Source organism: Macadamia integrifolia, unplaced genomic scaffold (genome assembly GCF_013358625.1).
Source record: "Macadamia integrifolia cultivar HAES 741 unplaced genomic scaffold, SCU_Mint_v3 scaffold614, whole genome shotgun sequence".
In the NCBI taxonomy this organism is placed as follows: Eukaryota; Viridiplantae; Streptophyta; class Magnoliopsida; order Proteales; family Proteaceae; genus Macadamia; species Macadamia integrifolia.
This window is the reverse complement of record NW_024870498.1, coordinates 256,974-282,458: the sequence shown is the minus strand read 5'-3', so window position 1 is coordinate 282,458 and position 25,485 is coordinate 256,974. Positions and strand designations below refer to the sequence as shown.

The 25,485-nt window shown below is 40.3% G+C and overlaps 1 protein-coding gene across 5 annotated transcripts in view; it reads right to left on the bottom strand.

Moving 5' to 3' along the window:
* The window catches only part of LOC122069435 (glycogen synthase-like), a 51,608-nt gene extending 27,314 nt beyond the window's left edge, over positions 1-24,294 (bottom strand). The window contains exons 1-7 of one of the 5 annotated variants that reach the window (XM_042633447.1): positions 23,958-24,294; positions 23,855-23,905; positions 23,084-23,312; positions 21,807-22,328; positions 20,230-20,328; positions 20,022-20,074; positions 7,308-7,365 (exon numbers count right to left, since the gene is read on the bottom strand). In XM_042633447.1, the coding sequence (XP_042489381.1) occupies positions 7,308-7,365; positions 20,022-20,074; positions 20,230-20,328; positions 21,807-22,328; positions 23,084-23,275 (924 nt within the window). In that variant the 5' untranslated portion in view covers positions 23,276-23,312; positions 23,855-23,905; positions 23,958-24,294. Of the gene's footprint in view, positions 1-7,307; positions 7,366-20,021; positions 20,075-20,229; positions 20,329-21,806; positions 22,329-23,083; positions 23,313-23,722; positions 23,784-23,820 lie in introns of those variants that run through there. The other 4 variants (XR_006137453.1, XM_042633448.1, XM_042633446.1 and 1 more) reach the window with 4 other exon arrangements.
* Positions 24,295-25,485: the final 1,191 nt, after the last annotated feature.

Here is a 25,485-nt window from a genome sequence, read left to right as displayed (position 1 = left end):
ATACATACCGATATGCACCAATATACTATCGATACGTACTGATACCCTATGGAAAATATAAAATCGAGGTGAAATATACATTTTGGTATGTATTGGTAAGTATCGGTGAGTATTTATATGTATCGATCGGTACGTATCGATGAGTATCAATACGTATAGGTGAGTATCGGTATGTATCGATCAGTACGTATCGGTGAGTATCGATACGTATCGGTGAGTATCGGTAAGTACCGATACAGTGCGCTACAGTCATATAATGGCCAAGATGGGTATTTTTTCAGAAAACACGATTTTTTGAGGGGTTTTTGTTCCAAAGTTGCTGCCAGTCATATTTTTCTCTAACTAAAGTGAAAATCAAGGTTGGGAATAAGGGTTTTATATTTATGGGACAACTACAAATCTTGAATTCTTAGTATGATACCCTCAGTTTAGTGTTTATGCATAATACATGTTATCAATAGCTTTTTTTAATATATTTTTTATACAAAAATATTTTAAAAGGTGTTTCATAACCATTTATGCATGTATCTTTAGCGTATCTTAGCGTTTCTCCGATACGATATGATACCCTCCGATACGTATCTTAATTTTGGTCGACCAATACAGCGACCAATACCGATACTTTAATCCCCGTAAGAGTATGGAATTGATAGATGTTATGAGGAGAAGGATTACAATTGATTGCATTCAAGAGGACTATATGGAAGGAAAATAAAGCCAAGATGTTGGATGACTTCAAACTCTGGTACTCGCCTACTCGGGAGACCATAGTTGTAGAGGTGGAGTCAGCACAATGGTGGATAAGGATATATACAATGATGTTGTGGATGTCAAAAGAGTAGGAGACAGGGTCTTATCCATAAAGCTTGTGTTAGAAAAATAAGTTGTCAACATTATTAGCATGTATGGACCCCAATCAAGGATGGATGAAAGCAGTAAGCTACAGTTTTAGGAACACATGGATGATTTAATGCATGGTTTAGGTCCAGGTGAAAAGATTATTTTGGGAGGGGATTTGAACGGACACATTGGTAGGGATAAGAAAGGTTCATGGAGGATACGGAGCTGGGGAGAGAAATGAGGAGGGGATCTCAATTTTAGACTTTGCTACTGCGTATGACCTTTCCATTGCTAACACCTTCGCCAAGAGAGAAAAGCACTTGGTTACCTACAAGAGTGGACATCATGCCAATCAAATTGAATTCTTCCTTACTAGAAGGTCTGACAGAATGCAGTGTAAGGGTTGTAAGCTTATACCTGGAGAGAGCTTAACAACACAACATAAATTACTTATCTTGGATATGTACCTCAATTTGCTGAAACATAAGTCTAATAGAGATGTTTGCCCAAAGGTAAGGTGGTGGAGATTGAAAGGTGATTTAGGTGGGTCTTTTACAGATAAAGTGACAAAGCATAGGAAGTGGGAGTTTGAAGGAGACACCAACACAATATGGACAGATATGATAGATTGCATTAAGAAAGTTGCTAAAGAGGTACTAGGGATGGCTAAGGGTACTCGGCAAACCTCTAAAGATACTTGGTGGAGGGATGAGGAAGTACAGGCAGCCATCAAGACCAAAAAGGATAATTTTAAAATTTAGCAAAGGTTTGGGGAGATAGAAGATAAAGAGAGATATAAGGCTTCCAGAAATGCATCTAAGAAGATTGTGGGGAAAGCTCAAGCAAAAAAAATATCATGACTAATACAACAATTTGGATATCAAGGAAGAGGAAAATGCTATCTACAAGGTAGTCAAATTTAGGGAAAGAAAGAGTAGAGATCTCAATCATGTTCAATGTATTAAAACTTAAAAGTAATGACAGTAGAGTGTTTGCTAAGGATGAAGATATTAACAGGAGATGGGGAGAGTATTTTTGCAGATAACTATAAAGGCATAAAAACTCATAAGTCATACCATGAAATTATGGGAGAAGGTTAACAAGGTCCACCTAAGAAGAGAAACCAGTATCTTAAGGTACCAATTTGGTTTTATGCCTGGGAGATCCATGACGAAAGCGATCTACCTTCTTAGAAGGCATATGGAAAGGTAGAAAATGTACAAAAAGGATCTCCATATGGTCTTCGTTGACAAAGAAAAAGCCTATGACAGAGTCCCCAAAGAGCTCATCTGGCATGAATTGGAGAAGGAAGGGTGTCATGCAAATGTGTAGATATTATTAAGAACATGTATAAAGGCATGGTGACAGTGTAAGAACCATGGGAGATCAAGGCAACGACTTCCCAATCACTATTGCGTTACATCGGGATTTACTTTAATTCCTTATCTGTTTACGCTTATTACAAATGATTTAACAAAGAATATTCAAGGGGAGGTTTCGTGGTGTATGTTCTTCGCCGATGATATTGTGTTAGTAGCAAAGACAATGGCAAAGATCAACAAAGATTAGAGTTATGGAAATCTACCAATCACTCAAGGATAGATAACGATGTGGTGAAACATAAAGAGAAAGATCCCTTAAAGCAATCATTTCATATATTTGGGGTCAATAATAAACAAAGATGGTTAGATAGATGATGATGTGTCTCATAGAATTAAAGTAGGATGGACGAAGTTGAGAAGCGCTTCTGGAGTGTTGTGTGATCGACGCATATCCCTAAAGCTTAAAGGAAAATTCTATAAGACAGTCATAAGACTGGCCATGATGTATGGGGCGGAATGTTAGGATTCAAGAAGCGTAACATAATAAATTGAGCGTAACAGAGATGAGGATGTTGAGATTGATGTGCGGTAAAACTAGGAGGGATAGGGTGAGAAATGAACAGGTTAGAGCCAATTTGGGAGCTGCTCCGATTAAAGACAAGCTTAGAGAATGTTGTTTAAGGTGGTTTGGACATGTTTAGAAATGCTCCTGTCTGAAGAAGTGACCAGATCCAGATGGAGGGAGCTAGAAGAGCAAGAGGCAGGCTTAAAATGACCATTGAAGAGTTGGTAAGGAAAGGCATGCAGAAGCTTGGTCTAAATTCTAGTATGACATCAAATAGAGCTGTTTGGAGGACATAGATCCATGTTGCTGATCTCTTTTAGTTGTGATGTCCCGGAGGTGTTGCTTTGTTTCCTTCCCTTTATTTTCCCCCTTCTTTCCTTTGCTTTTTATTTTGCAAACACATCTATTGCGGATCCATGTAGCCGACCCCATATAGTTAGGATAAGGCTTTGTTGTTGTTATACCCAACTTTCGCTTAGCAAAAGTAGAAAGTCCTCACCTATTAAAGTTAGGGTAGGAAAGTCGTCACCTTCCAACTACCAAAGTTGAAAAAATCTTCACCTATGGAATAGGAAAGTATTTACCTACCAACTACCAAAGGTGGAAAAATCCTCACCTCTTAAAGTTGGATTAAGAAAGTTTTAACCTACCAACTACCAAATGTTGGATCGAGTCGCTTGAAGTCATCAACATGAATCCAAGTGCAATAATGCCATGGTCCTCCCTTGCATTAGACAAGAAAAGTGTGATAATCAATGCCACGGCGAGTGGTTTTGTAAGTATCATCCAACACTTTTTTAATAACATCTTCAGGATATGGTGTAAGTTGGGGCAGTCTTAGCATTTGTTCCATATCACCATCATCTAAATGATGTACCTAAAGATCAACTACATTGAAGACATTACTTATGGTCATTTCATCAGGCAACTCGAGCACATAAATGTTTGGTCTGTAGGGACCCATCTTCTTTGGATGAAGCTTTGTGTTGACACCAGGTTGGACCCTCTCAGGATTTATACTAACCATAACCATGTCTCCTGGTTTAAACTCCACATAACATCGATGACGATCAGCTTTAGTCTTGTAAACATCATTACTTAAGGCGATAAGTCATTGCACGCCTGCATGCACCTCTGTGATGTGGTGCAAGAACTCATCAACTTCACGGCTGATCCAAGCCTGGGGTAGGAGTGGAACAAGATCAATAGGGCGTCATGGCTGAATTCCAAATATCTCGAATGGTGTGCACCCTATTGTACTATTCACTGAGCTATTCTAGGCAAACTCAGCTATGTCGAAGATTGCTGGCCATGTCTTCTCATAATATCAAACCAAGCAACTCAACAAGTTCCCCATACTTCTATTAACGACCTCTGTCTGACCATCAGTTTGGGGATCGAACGAGGTTGAAAAGTGTAGCTTTGTGTTAGTTTTCAGCCATAATGTCGTCAAGAAATAGCTCATAAACTTGACGTCAGGATCAGAGACAATAGTACTTTGCAGCCTATGTAGTCGAACAACCTCCTTGAAAAAGAGCTTTGCAATATGATAGGCATCAAAGGTCTACTACAACCATGATGGAGTCATATCGTTCTCTAGAAGGTGGCAGCCCAAGTACAAAATCCATGTTAATATTGAGCCAAGGTGCATGAGGAACCGGTAGTGGAGAGTAGAGGCTTGTATTCTTCTTGGTTCCCTTAGCAAGTTGACAAATTCGACACCTTTTAATGAAATGATCTACACCTTTTGCAATGTGTGGACAGTAGTACCGATCAATCACCTGTATGATAGTCTTGTCCTTGTCGAAGTGACCCCTCAAACCTCCTCCATGTAACTCCCTTATAATGTGATGTCGTAGGGAGGATTTTGGAATGCATAATCACATTCCCAATAACAAATAACCATTGTGGACAGAACATTTGGGGTGCTGCCCACCTTGCCGTAACTCCGCAAATAGGACTCTGAAATCTTATCAAATGCATACTCATCTCGTATTTGATCAATACTAACTGCATTTGCTGAAAAAGTATTGCTAGTGAGCATTTTTTCTCTTGAAGCATCAGCCACTGTGTTCTCTTTTCCAGCCTCATATTTTATTGCAAATACGAACTCTTGTAGGTAAGCAACCCACTTTACATGCTTCTGACTGATTGGCTTCTGAGAATGGATATGTTTGAGTGCTTCATGATCAGTGTAAAGAATGAATTCCTTACCAATAAGAGAGTGTCCCCAGTGGCGTAACACTTGAATGACAACATAGAGCTCCAAATCGTAAGTGGAGTAAAGTCGTTTGGCATCATTGAGTTCCTCGCTATAGAAAGTGATAGGGTGCCCTTCTTGCATCAGCACACCTCCCAACCCAATATGTGAAGCATCAGTTGCCACCTAAAATACATGGTCAAAATCTAGTAGGCCAAATACTAAGGCCTCCATCATCTTCTTCTTGATAAGATGGAGGACTTTTGTCAACGTTGCTCTCCACTCAAACTTGCATTTACTCTGCTTCATACATTCAGTAATAGGTGCCATGACTATACTAAAATTCTGAATGAGTCTCCTGTAAAATGAGACTAGACTGTGGATTGTGGAAGCTATGGACTTCAGTGATTGACTTCAGTGTGGGCCAGTCGGTGATGTTCTTGATCTTCTTAGGATCAACTTCAACACCCTTGAATGGTTTGCAACAAACTACATCGCTTTGAAGAGCTTTGAGACAGAAAAGTCTGAACTTAGGTGCATATTTGCTTCAAAGGATTGGTTTGATTGGGACGGGTCTAATTCTCATGAAGGTCGGGCAGCCCAGGTCACTATTGCTAGTGACAAGTTCTGGGATGACCACAAGAAGGTTGTAAGGTTATTAGACCTAGTTGTCATCACCTTGAAAATGGTGGACTCACAGAAGAAGCCCATTTACCACACATATGAGCTGCTATTGTATGATGAAGATGGAGGTGGAACAGTGGAGCCGGTGTACAAATGAGGTAAAGCGAGGTTCCTTGCCACAATCAAAGACCATTGGGAGAGGCAACTTATGCATCCACTACATAGGGCTGGTGAGTTTTTACTTTATTCACCTTAATTCAACTTAAAATTTTTTACATTAGGTGCTTCACTACTTTAGATTATTTATTTTCAGCAAACTATCTAAATCCAAAGTACCAATCCAAGCATAGACTTGCAATAAGGAAATGTATCATGGATGCAGTTCGCAAAGTAGTGGAGAGACTTGAGCCAAATGCAACTGCTTAGTCAGAGATCAATCAAGAGGTGAGAGTGGAAGTTAATAACTTATGCAATTATTAATTTGGTATTGATGTTGGGATGAGCATGGGAATATTTCGAGCTTCCCTGGAAACTATAAGTTTGGAAGAGAATAGAGGATCTGGGCATTGGTGTGCACCAGAATTCATAGACTTGAGCCCTAGTCCAGCACATCATGGTGATAGTGGCTTCAAGAGTGTAGGATCAGCATCACATGCTAGATTTCCATCGTATGGTGTATATGCTGTGGACCATCCTTTGAAAACACCAGCTCATTTGGATATGGTAAGGGGCATGGTGGATTTTCTTCTTCATTTAAACATAGGGGTGGTTCAAGTGGTGGGTCATCTTTTGTCGACAGCATCTTTGAGTATCTAGCCCAACCATGTGTGCCACCTCCACATCCTTACAATCTCAATGAGCCACTTCCTAGGTTGGGATACATGTAACATGTTAATAATGGGGCTTATAGGTGGGCAGTGATGGACTTACAAAAATTTTGGGCCCAAAAGAAGTCACTGGATTCATGTGTTGCATTCAGAGGAACGGCTGTGACATCAGCAATGGTACACAACTCGTCGAATGGATCCACCTAAAAACTTCTTCTAGAATTGAGTGGTGAGTGCTTTATCCCTATCATCTTACATGATTTCTTGTTTTTAAATTCTAAACTATGTTTCGATTGTTTTAATAGCTCATTTACATTTCCAATATGAAAGTTATATGTAGACTTAGTGTTTATAACAAATTAACAAGGCTAACATAAAACATAATTCAACGTACACGGGCAAACTTGTGTCAACATCACAATTACCATTTTGGATGTTCTTTTTGTGAACTATATGGATTAGGTTTTAAAGGTCAAAAATAGGCTGCACACAAAAAATCAGACCCAAAAACCACTTTCTAGGACGCGAATCATGGTTTCGAGTAAGCCCAGAAAAGTACTTGGTTTCGACCAGGTTTCGCAGGTCTCAACCCATATTTCAATTTCGGGCAGCATTGAAACCTGACTCAAGATCAAAATTCTTATATTTCTCTCACTGAATCTGCTTTTCCCTTTTTTTTCTTTTTTTCTTTTTTGGTGGGGGGCGGGGATCAAATATGTATATTATCAAGAAATAGATGTTAGGTTGAAAAAGATTTCAAGGATTTCTGATTCACAGGCAGGAAGGGATCCACAGTGGATTGTCAGGTCTAAAAATGTATCATGTTGGGAGTGACTGAATTGATCTGGTCCATGATCCTGATCCCTTGAACCATCTAAGAAATTAATCAGAATAAAGTGAAATCCACATGTAATATACAGATTGCTCACCTTATCAATGGTTGCATATAAAGAACCATCAAGACCACATTTGCTTAGTTCGTCTTTGCTGCCAACATGAACAAACGCAAATCAATAAGAGAACTAGGTTGGTCAATCGTCAAAGATCTCCATGGAGTTTCTTAATGTTTCCCCATGTTATTTTTATACTGAAGGAGTGTATCATATAGCACTGGAAAAAATCAAATGCATATAGGAAAATGAACAGAGACAAAAAATAAATAAATAAAGCATACAAGAACAACAAAAAATATAACAGCAGCACACTATAATTGAAACAGAATAGGTTTAGGGGAGAGAATGATGAAATGATTCAAGACAAAGTTGCAATATACTACTTACAGCTTAAAGAAGCAATACTCATAGTTTCTTCAATTTAAATGTAACAATGAACAAGAACAAATCATCCGAACTTTGAACCCTCCCCTCCCATGTCCTAACTATCCGCCATGTCCACCTCCGCTCCGGTGGGCCCTGCCACCGGAATCCCCTCCCTGGCCACCCTCACCCAATCTTCCAGCCCCTCCCTGTCCCCCCCTGCTCTCCCTCCTCCCCTCCTTTTCCCAGACCCCATGCTTCCCTCTTCAGTCCTCCTCCCCTTATGGCAAAGGAAGGTTTCTCCCTTCATTTTGTCCCTCCTTCTCTGGTCAATGACAAGATCGTTGGTGTATGTCTGGCAGGCTTGCTTGACACTGAGATTTCTAAATGGAAGAATTGCTTGATTGGTCATTTTCTCGGTAGCAGACCACCCTTCAATATTGTCAAATCCTCTCTTTCGAAGCAATGGAGAATCAGAGGATGCTTTTATACTAAACTATCAGACAAGTTATTCATCTTCAACTTCTCTGATGAGGCTGATAAACTGACTGCCTTGGAAGGAGGCCCCTGGCAGGTTGGAAGGAAGCCAATTTTCCGACGGCAATGGGATCATCATATGCAGCTCAGCAAGATGGACCTTCATACCATCCCTCTCTGGATTACGCTTCCCAATTTACCTCTCAATTTTTTATGTGAGGTTGGAAGGAAGCCAATTTTCCGACGGCAATGGGATCATCATATGCAGCTCAGCAAGATGGACCTTCATACCATCCCTCTCTGGATTACGCTTCCCAATTTACCTCTCAATTTTTTATGTGAGGAAGGCTTAAGCATCGTTGGATTTTTATGTGAGGAAGGCTTAAGCATCGTTGGATCGGTGGTAGGGAATCCCCTCCACCCTGATGTTAGAACCAAAAAAAAAAAAATAGATAGACTAGTGTTTGCTCGAATCTGTATAAATCACTGCTGATATCAATCCACCATCATCGATAACTATCATGGATGACAAGGGCTTCTCCTTCCAACAAGTCATCAAGTACGAACGGCCGCCCCCTAAATGTTCAATCTTCCGGATTTTTGGACACCACACTAAGATTTTTGCATCCAAGATCTCCACCATGAATACTGGACCTGAATCGGAATCTGGCCTAGCTCCTTCAAACGGTTTTGTGTCTGCGCAGGCCAGAACCTCCTCCTAGCTCCCCCGGCATCCCAAAGCCCCCTCCATCATTTGTGACACCAACCGTGGCCGGAGAAGAAACCAGCACCATTAGCCTGACAGAAATCACATCTCACCAACTTCTGGTTCTCCCCTTGGTCTGTCGGTCACTTCAAGGGACTCTTCCTCTGGTTGGATGGATCCCTATGAGCATTTATCGGCTGGTCCAAATCGTTTTGCGGTTCTCCAAGCCGCCTCAGATTCTGAAATGGATGCAGATATCTCTGCCCTGCCACCAACGGATGCCTCTGTCTCTTGTCGATCGACCAGTCTCCATCACCAGTCTTCCTATCTTGCTATCCCTTCTTCTCCTTCCTTCACCTCCACTGGAATCCCCGTCGCTGGAACCTCCCCCTTTTCCTCCTTACACAAATTAGAAAAATTCCTCTTTTCCTTTGCCCCTTCTAACCTCCTTACCCCCTCTTTTACCCTTCCCTCTCCCTTGGCAGGTCCCCCTCCCACTTTTCTCGTCTCTTCAAGAACCCTCCACTCTCTTTCGATCCAACCTACCCACTCGTCTCTCAACCATTCCACCCAAGCCAACCAAGCTTTTGACTCAAACCAACCAACCAACTCTTCGGTCTAGATTCCACCGATAATTCGCTTGCCATTTCCAACCTACCCATTATTTTGGACCCTTATCTTAACACGAACTCTTTGAGGAGCCTATCCCCTCTGCCCAACTCCACTGCCGTGCCTAAGCCCCCATGGGCTCTTGCCTCTGCCACGTCTGCCCATCGTCGCCTCTTGCCACCAGCAAAATCTACGCCACATCTGCCCATCATTGCCTCTCGTCCCCACTCACCACCAACAAAAGAAAACAGCCATCATTCATCTTCCCTTTGCTCGGCCCTCCAGGCTAGGCATGTCAGCGTTTCTGGATGTCCTCCGCCATATTCGGTAAGTGGATTTTCGGCGAGTTCTTACGCTCTGCACCTGGCCCTTCCAGCTAAGCTCACCCCTGCCACGAGTACATCAACATGCCTCTGCTTCTCGCCTGCTTCTGATTCCTGTGAGTCACTGGTCTGTGTTAGCTCTATGTCAGTCGTCATCTCCAACGGGTCTCCTATTGGAATGTATGTAATAGGGTACTTTAGGAACTGCGTTTATGTTAAGTAGTCCTATTTTTTATTTCCTTTTATTTCTCTTTCACCTCCCTTAGGGAGGAATATGTAATCCCTACAGTATTAGTAGAAACTAATATAGGTGTGATGAGCTAAGAGGTCACCCACAATTCTGCCCTCATCTCTCTCTTTCTCCTCTCATCGTCTCTCCTTCTCCTCTCTTTCTCCAACACCTCTAATCTTAATCTTCTCAACTTCCAACTTGGTGTCAGAGCTGCTATAAGGAGTTTGAGAGTCAACTAAGGCTTCTTTCTCTCATTCTTTGAGTCTCTTTTGGACCCTTTTGTTTCCTAGGGTTCCAATAGTGGCTATACTATGTAAAGAAATTCAACAAGGTGACCCAATGGAGCTTTAGAAGCATCTTGAATACTCTTGGAGGGAGACTGAAGCATTACAAGGCACTATTGGAGCTCAAACCAAGCTTTCTTGCCCTGTACACCATTACCGACAGCTTTCTCTCTCTCTCTCTCTCTCCTCAAGCAAGTGTTGGGAATGGGGCTAGGCCTGTAAGTGTCACCCAAGGCCCCTTGTTTGGCCATCCTAAGTTGTGGTTTGAGATTTGTGGTGTTGATGGAACACACCTCAAATCTTTGCTTGCTGCCAGGTATCGACAGCAACCTTTTTCGACATATATGGCCTGAAATGACTAGTATTGTGCTCTTGGGTTGTTTTTTTATGCATGTATCCTATCTTATGATGCATACATGTGAGATTGGAATGAAATTCAGCAGTTAATAATGGATTTGATTGATTTCATCCCAAGTTTCACGTTTTTTTAGCTTAATGGAATTTTTTCCCTGGTTCTAAGAAGACAATATTAGGGTATTGTGTTCCCCCTTGCTTTGGATCTCCAACTTTGATCGTTAAGGAGTATCCACTCAACATGTGTGATCTCACTGAACCTTTGGAAGCTACATCGGGTGGGCCGAGTAGTACCAATCCCAGGCAGATTGTCTTTGACAACCTCAACACTCAGATTTCCCTTGTCAAGTTAGATAGCACCAACTATTTGGATTGGTCACACTCTAGGAAGCTATCCTTGAGGAGTCGAGGGAAACTTGATATATTAATGGGACTATCAAGGCTCCTGCTGTCTCTAACCCAGAATATCATAAATGGGAAACTGAAAATTCCACCGTTATGACTTGGCTCCTCTTTTCCATGAAACCTGAGATTGGCAGAAGATTTATCCGGTAGGAAACTGCTAAGGATATCTGGGATAGTGTCTCTAAGACCTATGATAGGGTGGGTGACTTTGTTAAGGTCTATCAACTCCTTTAGTAGGCTCTCTCTATGAAGCAGGGAAACAGGACTATCTCTGAACATTACAATACTATTATAGGACTCTAGGAGGAGTATGATCATTATCAAGATCTTCAGTTGTCTAATATCGAAGATGAAACCAAGGTCTACAGATTCCTTGAAAAGTAGCGAGTTCTAGTCTTACTAGGGGGGGTTGAACACGGATTATAAGCAAATCTGGATACAGATTTTGGGATGGTCACCCCTTCCATCCCTTGATGAGTTGTGTAGCTACTTATTTAAGTGAGGAGACCAGAAGAGGTGCTATAGTGTCTGCTCCTCCACTTAAGCAATCTGCTCTTTCTTCCACCACCCACAGATAATGGTGTCGAGGCGACCAAGGGCAAGGATCATCTCATGAGGAAGAAAGGGATAGATCTCGACAGTGTGATCATTGTGGGAAACCCAAACACACTCGTGACAGGTGTTGGGTGCTTCATGGACGACCTAGTATACGTGGTGATCATGGTTTTAAGTATCGATGCGTATCGTGCCGTATCGGCCGATATGGATACGTATCGTCCGATACGTATCCGTATCGGTAGGCATCAGCACGATACACACCGATACGCTACGGGGAATTTTGGGCCTCTTTTTGTGTATCGGCGTATCGTTCGTATCGTATCGTATTGTGCCATACCAATACGTACAATACTCTACGATACGAATTTTTGAAAATCTGAAAATTCCTGAGAGTATCGGTACGTATCGAAGGTATCGTGCAGTATCGAGCCGTATCGTACTGTATCGGTACGATACGGCTACTTAAGTGTGAATTTTTTGTTGTTTGAAACAAACACTTCACACTCTCACCAACAGTTTTCTAGATTTTTTATATGTTATGTAAAAACAAGTGTTCTACAACTTCCATGGAAATTTTTGATTTTTCTCAAAAATATATATTTTTTATTCCGAAATTAATTTAAAAAAAAAAAGAAGAAAAATCCCCAAAAAAAATTTTTTTTTTAGAAAATTTAGTTCATTCAACTCTTAAAAATAATGTCATAACTTATAATTACTAAATACATGATTTCAAATGAAACCCACATTTTTTCCCCAAAAAAGTGAGGGTTTCAAATTATTATTTTTTATTTCTCAGATCTACTCAAATATATTGATCCACACTTTGTTGATTTTTTATATGTTCTTTAAAAACATTTAATCTACAACTTCTATAAAAAAAAATTTAATTTTTCTACAATGAATGGGAGACCCACTACCATAAATATTTCGACTGGGGTAAATATTGTGCCTATATTCGACAAGTGCAGAATATCATCGTAGTTGCTCCTATTGAAGAAGAAGGTCCTAGCCAAGGATTTGAACCACCACGACACTCTTCACGGCACCCATCACAGTGGCAATGGCAATGAGGAAAGAAAAAACTATAAGAAACTCAAACCTCATCATTTTGAACATTTTCAACTCAATATATTTGTCTATCAATACGATACCCTCTACTTAAGTATTTATGCATTCTACATGTTATATATAGCTTTTTTTAACTATTTTTTTATGCAAAAGTGTATAAAAATGTGTTCCCTATCCATTTATGTGCATATCTTTAGCGTATCTTAGCGTATCTCCGATACGATACCCTCCGATACGTATCTTAATTTTGACCGACCGATACGGTGACCGATACCGATACTTTAATCCTTGGTGGCGATCGTCGAGGTGGGGCTATAGACCAAACACACTCGTGACAAAGACTGATCCTCGAGGACCCTTACAGGCAGATACCAGCACCTTCTCTAGGGATGATATTGTAGTGCTCCACCGGTTCATGCCTCAGCTTGATAGCCCATCTACCTCATAGGACGCCTCAGCTTCCGCTATGTATGTCATCTCATCTGCACCTTCCACAAGCTCCGTCATGGGTTATTGACTCTGGGGCCACTGACCATATGACTTGTATGTCCCACTATTATGATTCTTACACCATTTATTCTGGTAAGGATAAGATTCGGGTGGCTGATAGTATTCTCTCCTCTGTTTCCAGTAAAGGCCGTATTCCTGTGACTTCTTCTATTTCACTTAAATCAGTTCTTCATGTCCCTAACCTTACCTTGAACCTTTTGTCTGTAAGTACTTTAACTAAATCTTTGAGTTGTATCACATTTTTCCCTTCCCACTATCTTTTTCAGGATTTGGTGACGAAGAGGATTATTAGCAATGGACGTGAGGAGAGTGGACTCTACCACTAGGGGTGTCAATTCGTGGCCCGACCAGACTAAACCGACCGGGACCGACCGTTTATAAACCGGCCCGGCCTGGACCGTTTATTAAATGTGTCGGGCTTGAGCCCGGCTAGTTTACAAACGGTCGGTCTCGATTTTGCTACTTAGATCGAATAACACCCGACCGAGACCGGCCTATTGTGCACCGACTGGCCCGACCCTTTAATGATTGTAGAATACCTATTTTACCCCTCAAATTAAAGAGTAAAAACTAAAAAGTAAATACATGTTCACATTTTAAATAATTGTTATATTTGGAATCATTTATTGATTTATTGTCATTTTTTTGGGCTTGCATGAGTGGGCTGGAATATAAGAGCACATTTTAAAGAGGGCCCATTTAAAAATCGGTTAAAGCCCGTTTAACATTAAACATGACCATAGCCCGGTTAAGGCCTGACTAAAGCCCGATTAAGGTAGCTCGATTATAGCCTGAGGCCGACTAACCGAATAGAAAGCATACCATGCCCTCAATAACTAAGCCTGATTAGTTAAATGGGCGGACACGGTGCAGCCTTTGAAAGTCTTCAAGCCCGATTAAGCCCGACCGAAATCAGACCGGCCTGACCCGACCGGTTGACACCCATATCTACCACCTTAAGCTAAAATTATCTTTTTTTACTACACAGTTCTATGCATGTGGTCATAGTGATAGTAATTTTATGGATTTTATGATGCTTTGGCCTCAACTTTTGGGACGTCCCTCTTTTGTTGTTATCAAGAAATAGTTACCTCATTTATTGATGCCTTTTTCTTCTTCTCATGTATTTCATTGTGAACAATGTACTTTTGCTAAATATTATCGTTCAACTTATCCCTATCATGGTAGTAGATCTGTTATTCCCTTTCACATTGTGCATACTGATGCCTGGGGACCTTGTCCTACTACCACTTTATTTGGCCATCGTTACTTTGTTTCATTTGTTGATTTCTCTCATTGCAGTTGGACCATTCTTATAAAGCAAAAGAGTGAGGTCTATAATACCTTTAAAAACTTTTGTAAAATGGTCTACACCCAGTTTGAAACTAGGATCAAAATTGTCCGGTCTGAAAAATGGGGGAGTACATGTATGGTGGTCTACAGGATTTCTTCACTAGCAATGGTATTATCCATCAGCTTGCATGTGTTGACACACCCCAATATGGGGTAGCTGAAAGGAAAAATCGCCATTTGTTAGGAGTTAGTAGAAGCCTTCTATTTGGTATGCATGTTTTTAAAACTTTTTGGTCTAAAGTTGTCCTTACTGTTGTATTTCTGATCAATTGCATGCCTACCAAAATCCTTGAGTCCTAAAACCCCGTTGTACTCTTGTCTCCTCAGTCTTCTGCTTTTTCTCTTCCTCCCTAGGTGTTTGGTTGTATTTGTTATATGCATGTTAACAAATCCTCCCACACCAAACTTGATCCCAAGGCTCTCAAATGCCTCTTCCTTGGGTATTCTTGTACTACCAAACGCTACAAGTGTCATCACCCTTCCTCTCATAGGCGATTTCTTTCTAAAGTTGTCACCTTCGTTGAGTCTATGCCATTCTTTACTTCTCATCAGCATCCTTTTCAGGGGGAGAATGGGAATGTATGTGAAAAGGTTGCTGATGCTATTTCATTTCTTACTCCTTTGCCTCTTACTCCTTTCTCTTTTGATATTAGGAAACATAAAGAGGTGGATGATGTTGACACTGTGGATATTGTTGATACTAGTGTGCCTTGTATAGAGAAGGCACCTACTATTGTGTATACAAGGACAAAGAAGACCTGTCAAGAGTCCTATTTGGATCCACATCCTGAGCTTCCTCCTCAGTCAGGTAACATTTCTTCTCCTTCAGAGCTAGACCTCCCTATTGCTGTTCGAAAGGGTAAGAGAGTTTGTACTAATCCTATAGCCCAGTTTGTTTCCTATGATGCTCTCTCTCCTATAGGTGTTGCCTTTACTACTGCTCTTTCTTTTGCTTCCATCCTTAAAACTGTTATTGAGGCTATGACAGACCCCAAGTGGAAGCAAGCCATGTCTGAGGAAATGATGGCCCTTGAGAAGAATGGCACTTGGAAACTGGTTGATCTTCCCAAGGGAAGAGTTCCAGTTGAATGTAGGTGAGTCTATACAATCAAGTACCGATCAGATGGTGCTATTGAGAGGTACAAGGCAAGATTAGTGGCCAACAGGTATAGTCAGGTCTATGGAATTGATTATCAAGAGACCTTTGCTCCAAACATAACTCCATAAGAGTTCTTTTATCTATGGTGACAAACAAAAATTGGCTCTTATATCAGTTAGATGTGAAGAATCCCTTCCTCCATAGTGACTTAGTGGAAGAAGTGTATATGCAGCCCCCTCTTGGCTTCAAATTCCCAACAACTGATGGCATGGTTTTAAGTATTAATACGTATCGTACCGTATCTGCTGATACGTATCGTACCGTATCTGCTGATACGTATCTGTATCGGCCCTTACTGATACGATACACACTGATATGATATATAAAATTTTTAAAATCCTTTCGTATCGATATGTATCCTACGATACATGCCGATACGCGCCGATACGCACCGATACACACCGATATGATACAATACGCACCGATACGTACCGATACTCTATAGAAAATATAAAATCAATGTGAAATGTATGTTTCGGTATGTATCAGTATGTATCGACCGATACATACCAATATGGTACGGCACGTACCGATACATTGCGCTATGGTCATATAATGGCCAATATGGGTCATTTTTTAGAAAAACATGATCTTTTGAGGGGTTTTTGTTCCAAAGTTGCTGCCAGACATATTTCTCTCTAAATAAAGTGGAAATTAAGGTTAGGAACAAGGATTTTACATTTATGGAACAACTACAAACCTTGAATTCTAATATAGGTAAGATAAGCCAAGAGCTCACTCACAATTCTGCTCTCATCTCTCTCTTTCTCCTCTCATCGTCTCTTCTTCTCGTCTCTTCCTCTCTTCCTCTCTTCTCTCTTTCTCCTACACCTCTAATCTTAATCTTCTAAACTTTCAACTTTTCCAACTATTTATCTCTTGACTGTTGAAGCAGACATCCTTCTGCCCTCTACCATTGCATTGCTCCCCACTGCCGAAGCCGACCTCCTATTGCCCTCTATAACTACAATGCTCCCCATCGGCCATGATTTATCTCATAGCTCTCGGTCAGCAAGCTCCCCTCAGTCTACAGTAAATAAAAGCTTCCCTCCTAGCCCTAGCCCCTAAGCTTTGGTTGCTAAAATCTTCCCTTCAAGATTAGCTCCCCTTAGAGAGTACAAAAGATGCAATAAAAAGAAACCCACTCCAAGCAAGTTGGCCAGGAAATCTAAGAAAGGTACCAACTCCAAAGAGAGTCAATCGCCCATCTCTCTATCCTCTCAATGATCTCTTGGCCCATTTGGAATGTCAAGGGCCTTAATTCTTCGCCGAAGCATACAGATATACAGTCTCGCATTAAGTCTACTCACTGATCTTTGTTGTATGCTAGAGACCAGAGTCTTTGAATTAAATGCTTCTAGTATTGCCCCATTTTGGAACTTCATCAATAACTATTCCTCCTACCCCAGTGGTCGGATTTGGGTTCTCTGGAATCCTTCAAAGATCTCCATCACGGTTATTTCCTCTTCCCCTCAATATATTCATCTCTCCATTTCAAATGCTAATGGTATTTTCAGTTTTTTCTTCACTATGATTTATGCTCATAACCATGCTGCTAACAGACTTCTCTCTAGAATTACCTCTATTCCCTGTTACCTTCGGTAGGCTCCCATCCTCATGTTATTGGTAGGTATTTCAGTGTAGTCAGATTCAGTTATGAAAAGCTTGGTGGCTCCCCCATTAACCCTGACTCCTTTCGGGCTATCAACAATTGCTTTGATGACATAGATATGAATGATCTAAGGTGGTCTGGAGCTAAGCTCACCTGGCACAGTGGCAAGTATGGGCTTAATAGAGTTACTACAAATTAAACAGAGCATTTTCCAATGAAGCTTTCCTCCTTTCCTTCCTCCCATGTTTCCTTCAATCTCCCAGGCATTTTAGACTATAGCCCCATCTCTCTCCTCATCCAGCCATACATCTCCTTTGGTCCAAAACCGTTTAGATTTTTTGATAAGTGGACCCCTCATCAGGATTTCCTTCCTTTAGTTAGATCAGCTTAGTCTAAACCGATCCAGTCTAAACCGATCCATGCATTCTCCTCCCCTCTCCTTGTCTTTGCAAGGAAGCTCAAAAATGTCAAAGCAGCCCTCAAAATCTGAAACTCTAACTCCCTTGGCAACATCTCTTCTCTTGTTTCTTCCTGCAAAGACAAGTTGGCTATGGTTCAAAACAAATTCCAATCGGATATTCATAACGCTCCCCTTGCCATTGAAGAGAAAATTCTTTCCTCTAAACTCCTCTCCCTGATTGCTCAAAAAGGACAGCTTTCTTCGACAAAAATCTAGGATTAAGTGGCTTAAGCTTGGAGATTCTAACTCTGCTTACTTTCAGCGTCCCTCAAAGCTAGATCTAATGCCAACTCCATCCTTAGTCTCTCCGCTAGGGATGGAACCCTCCTCTTCTCCCCTGATAGCATCAAATCCAAAGCTGTGAATTTCCGTTTTCCTTTTTACCTCCCTAAGGAGGTCTATGTAATATTCCTAAGACTTGTTTGAACATAATATATGTGGGATCGCAAGAAGCCTTCCCCACATTTTGCTCTCATTTCCCCTTCTTCTTCTCTCATCGTCTCTCCTTCTTCTTCCTTCCTCTCTTCCCTCTTCTTCCCTCATCTCTAACTCTAATCCTTCTTATTTCTAACTTGGTATCAGAGCTTGTACTAGCGTTTGAGAGTCGATCAAGCATCCTTCTTTCATTTTTTAAGTCTCTCTTGGAACCCTAGAAGCAAAGGGGTCCCTTTCAGCCAGTGTATAAATAAAGTTTGGCTGTCAGTTTAAAAAGTCAGTCATCTCTCTCAATTAAATAGGTCTCGTTTCAGCCAATGTATTTTTTCTATGAGTTTCACTTGGCCATTTCCAGGGGGCGAATGGCCGAAATGACCGAAATTTTTCAACTGAAATTTCAATGAAATAAAGTGTTTTTGTGACTGAAATTATGCTACTTCTAGACTTCTAGTTTCACCTCCTACTTCGTCTCGGTCATATCAAAACTAGCAAAATAACAAGATTTCGGAGAAATTTTCAACTATGATTTCCTAATCATGTTCATCTTTTGAAACAAACACCTCATGCTCGGTTTGATACTCTCTTTTTTTGTGCTGGTGAATTAATAGACTCCCTTTATTTCTTCTAGACTTGGGTCTTTATTCGTAGAGTGGGCCAGCCTATGGCGCAATTTAAGTTGCACTATTGCAACATGTTGGTCACAGGTTCAAAACTTGGAAACAACATCTCCTATGAAGCAGGGGGTAAGGCTGTGTACATTTGACCCTCCCAGACCCTACAGTAGCGGGAGCCTCGTGCACTAGGTTGCTCTTTGGGTTTTTATTGTAGCCAGGCAATTCATCCCTTTTTATTCTTCAGTCACGTCACGGTATCTATTGATGCTAGTATATGTTGAACATATATGGATTGTAAGCCTGTTGCTACATCATTACAGGCTTACAGCATTACCACAGTATCATCACTCACATTTAGATGCTTCAGTTTTTTGATAGAACAAACTCGTATCGCAGTATTGTGGGAGCCTTACAACAGTTAACTATGACTTGTCCTGACTTATCCTTTTCTGTAAATTTGGTTTGCCAGTGTATGCATCAGCCTCGTCTATCTCATCTATCTGCAGTCAGTGAAACGCATCCGGCATTGTGTTAAGGAACATTTTATTTCAGTCTTCGAATTTGCGCAAGCTTAATTTATATGGCTTCAGTGATGCAAATTATGCTTGGGTATTTTCTGACACTCGGCGGTCTACTTCTAGCTAATGTGTCGTTGAGCTTTTGCTCATTGGATCATCCAAACTGTAATCACAGAGATTGATATTGGTCAGGAAGGGTGCCTCCAATCCCATCCATCGAATCCTTGCGTCTAGGGAAAGAATTCCACTTTCATGGTAGCAATAGGATATAATGGATCTCAAAGTGGACCTTATTTTTTCAGAGGTTTTCAATACTGGTTGAAGTATCTTCTGAGGCACTCTATATGAAACCAGAAAACAAGGTCTGGCATGCCAAATTTGTTGCCTATTTCTCTACTTTGGAAACAGATAGGCATGTCTCGGGACAAAGGCAGGCTTTCAACACAGACTTAGGCATTTAGTGCATGTTTGGCTAAGATTCTCAGGCTTCTGCTTCTCAGATTCTGAGAAAGCTTCTCATCATTAGAAGCTCCAAAATTTGGATCCAATGAGAACCTGGAGTTTGGAATATTTTCTCTGGAAGCTGAGAAGACACCCCACTCTTCACTTCTGGGATTCTGCTTCTCTGCCTGGAGCGTGGCATGGCCATACCAGATAACAAGATCAAAGAAACATGGTTGCAAGGAGGTAGCAGAGAGGATAAAGTTTACCTGCACTCACCATAGTGCTCCATGTTGTGGATTGTCAATAGTAGTCTTGGTTTCTACATAAGTCCAATAGGTGGAAAATTAAGATAAAGTATAAGATGTCTATCATTAACTCATGAACAGGAACAATAAATTCATTTATGACACTAGCAATTGTTAAAGCAACTGAAAACAGCCAACATCTCACAGTAGAACTGAGGATTGTATATACCTTAATTGAGAGAGAATGATACATATCCCAATAAAGTAGAGGTAAGGCACCAGTCTGCCACTCGTGGACATTAATAATATCAGGCTGAGTCCCAGTCACCTGGTACAACATTATATCATTGTTAGCATAGAAAAGGCAAGGTTCAGAGTTCTAAGGGACACCAAACTAAACAAAACCCGTTATTAGTAGATTTGACCCTCAGACTAAGTGTACTCGTCAAGCCCCCCACCCACCCAAGGATAAAAGGTGTGAATTGGAAGTAACATAAAATGAATAAATCTCAAATATCCACTGATCAAACTTATGCATCAAAATAAAAATTCTTCCAAAAAAAAACTTCATAGTTCAACTGTGTCTCAATTGTTTCTAGGCCATATCATTTAATATACCTTTGCCTTAAAAAACAGGAAAGAAAGTGAGTTTCAGGAATGAATGTATCTGATGTAAGACAGATATGCTAAACCTATCCTACCAATAGCTGGTAAAAACATCTGGAATATGTATCTTGGCTAAGGATGTGTGGGGATACACTACCCAGGTCTGTCTGGAGTTAAGTATGACCTAGCTTCAAAGCCCTAAACATCTATTAATACATTGGCCAAGAAGACATCTTGATATGAAAGTCCATATATTGTGAGAGATGGCTCCATTCCTGGGTTTGGGGTTCGGGGTTCATATAAGGAAAGCAATGAGAGGTTAAAGTCCACTGTAGATCTTTCCTAGAGTTTGTGCTGATATTGGTGGCCATTTGATTGATTAGAATCTTTTACCGAACTTTAAAAGTTTTGTTCAGAATATTTTTGGTTCCAACTAGTTCTCCTTGACAAAAGACTTGAGTGAAATATTTTGGCGGTATTAAAGGAATGTACATTATGTAAAGGAATTGCGTTTTGAATGGAGGATAAATAAGTAAATGAAACTTTTTCCTTTCTAGTATTATTAGAATTGATCGAAATTTCTCTGTTACTGATGTTTAAAAAAGAGAAGACCCATCTCAAATAGGATATAGAAAAAATAAAGAATGAGGCAATGGGTGCAATAGAAAGAAACTAAAAGAAGAAACTAGGCGAAGGGAGTTAGGAAGAAAATATTATGAGAAGAGTGTTGGAGTACTTGTTATAAAGCCATTTTGAGATTCTATATGTATTAGGTGCAAGGGGGGAATATAATTGTACATAAGGGCATATTGGTCACAGGTTCAAAACTTGGAAACAGCCTCTTCTGTGAAGCAAGGGGTAAGGCTGCGTACACACTTGCCCCTCCCAGACCTTGCAATAGCAGGAGCCTCGTGCACTGAGTTGACTGTGATTCTCTTCTTCTTTATTTTCCCATAACCTGCTGCTCTTCTTTTCCTCTTCCTTTCTCTTCTCTTCCATGACTCATATTTGGTACCAACCAGAACCAGCTGAGGTAACAAAGAGGCCAAGCTAATTGTCTGATGCCCCCATCGCAGTCCAAAATCATGTTCAATCAATTATTCAAGTCAACTTGGCAAACTTTGTATTTGACATTTCGAATAAAACTGTTGCTAAGAACTAAAAAACACAGAGAAGACAGGATTAATCAAACTAACAGACCTGCATCCATTCAAGGCAAGCACGGCTGAAAAAGAGATATGCCTCGAGCTCATTGTAGGAACCTCCATATAAAGATTGCCCCTTAAAGAAATGATTAATAGGTTCAATTAATATCACAGGGATGCCTGATACCATCCCCTGATATGCATTGGTAGGGACCCAATTTCCATCATGATATGAATTGTATGTAGTGGTTAATGTCAATTCATTAATCTGCTGCTTATGGATGCACTCATAGAAAGGGAGCATTATATCCACTTTATGTCCATGTGATAAACAGGCACGTGCAAGCCCAGTTACAACATCTCCAAGGCCACCAACTTTTGCTATTGGAGCCATTTCAGCAGTGACATGAATTATGTGCATAAGATCAGAATCCTTTTCTATGGCAACTGGATTTTCTGTGCTCACGTCCCATGAAGGGAAGTCCTTCTTCCAGAAAGGAATCTCATCATCTGGAGAAGGCCAACTAAAATCTCCAGGGATAGGAACATGAGAACTTGCTTTCTTCTCCAGCCGTACCTGCAAAAACACATAAGAAGACCAGAACTTAACATGATACTTAAGTTTTCAGATATGAATTGTTGTCCTCTCATGAAGGACTTAGTGTGAGAGGTGACTACAAAATAAGAAGTAGTAAATCACACAGAAATAGTGAAATACGTAGTCAAAGTTGCAAGTGCAAAGAATATTATCTAGTTGTACCAGCTCTATTCTCTCAAGTCATTTTCTTCAAAGAAATAGTAATATTATCCTCATCTCCCCAACAAACTTCATATTTTCTTTAAGCAAGTTAAATCTCCAGGAATATACCTAGCAGAAGCAATTCCTAATATACACTGATGCTTATCACCACACATTTTTGTATCCTCACATAATGCCTCACAGAGCCAACTTGTGAATATGTATCACCTAGACTGTTCAATCAGCTGGATGCTTCTCGTTCAAGTTACATAGCAAAAAAGTATGGCCCGACAACTAACTCTAAAATAGAAATGTTTAAAAACAGAAATAGACTTGCTTCGGCTGACCTAATTTAAGTTTTAAACTGATCAAACTACAAGAATATAGTTGCAAAACTCATATTATTTTTGTAAAAATATCCAATCCAAAGGTTCCAGCTGCTTCATGGCTGAAACACCTTTGTTAGCTGGATAAGATTGCCAGATAGTCCTAATCCAAAGATAAACACAATGTGGTTATTATCATAGATCAAGACACATAAACCCGTGTATCATAATGATCAACACACTTATACCCCTATAAGAAAAAAATACCTCTTCAGAGAGATGGCAATTGATAGTTGAATGAAGATCACTAGTATGAACTGCTAGAATCCTGGATGCAAACAGGTTGTGCTTGCAACAACTCAATAAGTCACGCCAATTACTTGATTCATGTTGACCCAATACGCATCTGTTAAGTTTCATAAAGGGATTCTTCAGAACCATGCTAGGAAATGTATCCATTATAATCGTATAAAATCACTTCACTGGCCTTCACAATCTGCAAAAGTGGAAAACAGATCCGAGACCAAGAATTCAATAATTAGCTCTGTGCCAAATATAAAGGTAGCCATAATCATTCACAAACAAGCAAGTCCCGAAGATAAGTGGAACCTACGAAAGCAAGCATTGGTTAGAAACCAAAAACAACAGCAACAACAAGAATAAGAGTAGAAACTGAAGAAGAGAACCCCAAAACCATCATTAACATTTGGATTAATCTGTCAAAAAGTACTCTCAGACAGGAAAAAAAATATCAAACTAAACAAAGGAGAAAAGAAATTAAATCGACACCAACAATTATAAAATTATGTCCAACTCGAAATTCTTGCCACTGAAACTGAAATCTAAAGGGGGGTGGGGATCTAAGAACCAAAACAGTAAGTGCTTTCTAATCAATTCATTTCTTACTCTATTTTGTTCAATTGTCTTTTGATGCTAAACCAGAAGAAGAAGAAGAAGAAGCTCACTAATAAAAACAATTAATCAGAGAAAATAATATAACATACCTGAAGTGGAATCTCAGGCTGAAAGAAGACTCACCGTCTAGAGGAAACTTGTCTGAGAATAACTTGAGCTGGAAATTGGGTGAGTAGACTAGAGACGAGTCTAAGAATAACTGAAAGATGACTGGGCGTTGATGAGTTTACTTCACGTGACCTCAAATACGAAACCGTTGGATTGGAATCGTGACGGGACTCCGTCAGACTGTGGCGACAGAATGTTTGAAATGAATATCCTCTACAGCTTAGGGGCGTGTTTTATTGGACGATTCTTGGGAACGTGATTCCACAATTTTTTTCGTGTTTGGTTGCTATTGACGATAATTTTTGGTAAATTGACGTGATTCGGTGGAATGATCATTTTAGGCTTGAAGTGATTCATTTGTGAAATCATCTTATTTGGAGATTTTTCCATTAATAGTTGTTCACTTCAGAATCACTTCCATCAGGCTGTGTGATTCTGAGGGTCCTTCGCTTCTAGTAACATCATCGTTTTCCTTGCGCGAAGAGCATTTTCTGCAAAACCTAAAGGGTGTTAATTGATTTGGTTTCGATTTAAATGATTTGATTTGGTTTGATTTGGTTCATATATATTTTGGTTAAAATCATAATCACACCATTTACTAAACGGTTGCACTTTCTGAAACTGCAATAATTTAGTAAACGATTTCGGTTTCTATGATTTTTAAATGGTTTCAGTTTTACGGTTTTAAACGGTTTCGATTTTGGTTTATTCCATACGGTTTAGTTAGCAATCGGTTTGCTAGTTTATTCACATGTTTACTAAAATTTTCTTTTAGTGATAAATGATTCAAACTTGAGAATGTGAAATGCAAACTAGGGGTGTCAACCGGTCGGGCCGGTTCGGTTTCGGTCGGGCTTAATTGGGCTTGAAGACTTTCAAAGGTTACACCGTGTCCGCCCATTTAACTAATCGGGCTTAGTTATTGAGGGCATGGTACGTTTTATATTCGGTCGGTCGGCCTCGGGCTATAATCGGGCCACCTTAATCGGGCTTTAGTCGGGCCTTAACCGGGCTACGGAAATGTTTAGTGTCAAACGGGCTTTAATCGGTTTTTAAACGGGCCCTCTTTAAAATGTGCTCTTATATTCCGGGCCACTCATGCAAGCCCAAAAAAATGACAATTAATCAATAAATGATATCAAATATAACCATTATTTAAAATGTGAACATGTTTTTACTTTTTAGTTTTTACTTTTTAATTTGGGGGGTAAAATAGGTATTCTACAATCATTAAAGGGTCGGGCTAGGCCGGTGCACAATAGGCCGGTCTCGGTCGGGTGTTAAACGGTCGGTCTCGATCGGGCGCCCGACGGTCCAAGTGGCAAAACCAAGACCGACCGTTTATAAATGGGCCGGGCTCAAACCCGACACGTTTAATAAACGGTCAGGGCCTGGTCGGTCTATAAACGATCGGTCCCAATCGGTTTAGTCGGTTCGGGCCACGAATTGACACCCCTAATGCAAACCATTATGTGTTGTTAAAACATCCAAACAACTAAGTAAAAGAAAGATAGAAAAAAGTTTCAAGCGCATTTAACAAGTCAGTAAGTAATGCTTACAACAGAGATTTTCTTCTTCTCCCCCCTCCCAAATAATGTGTTATAATATTGAAAAATATATATTTAATATGCTATAAGCAAAAATTG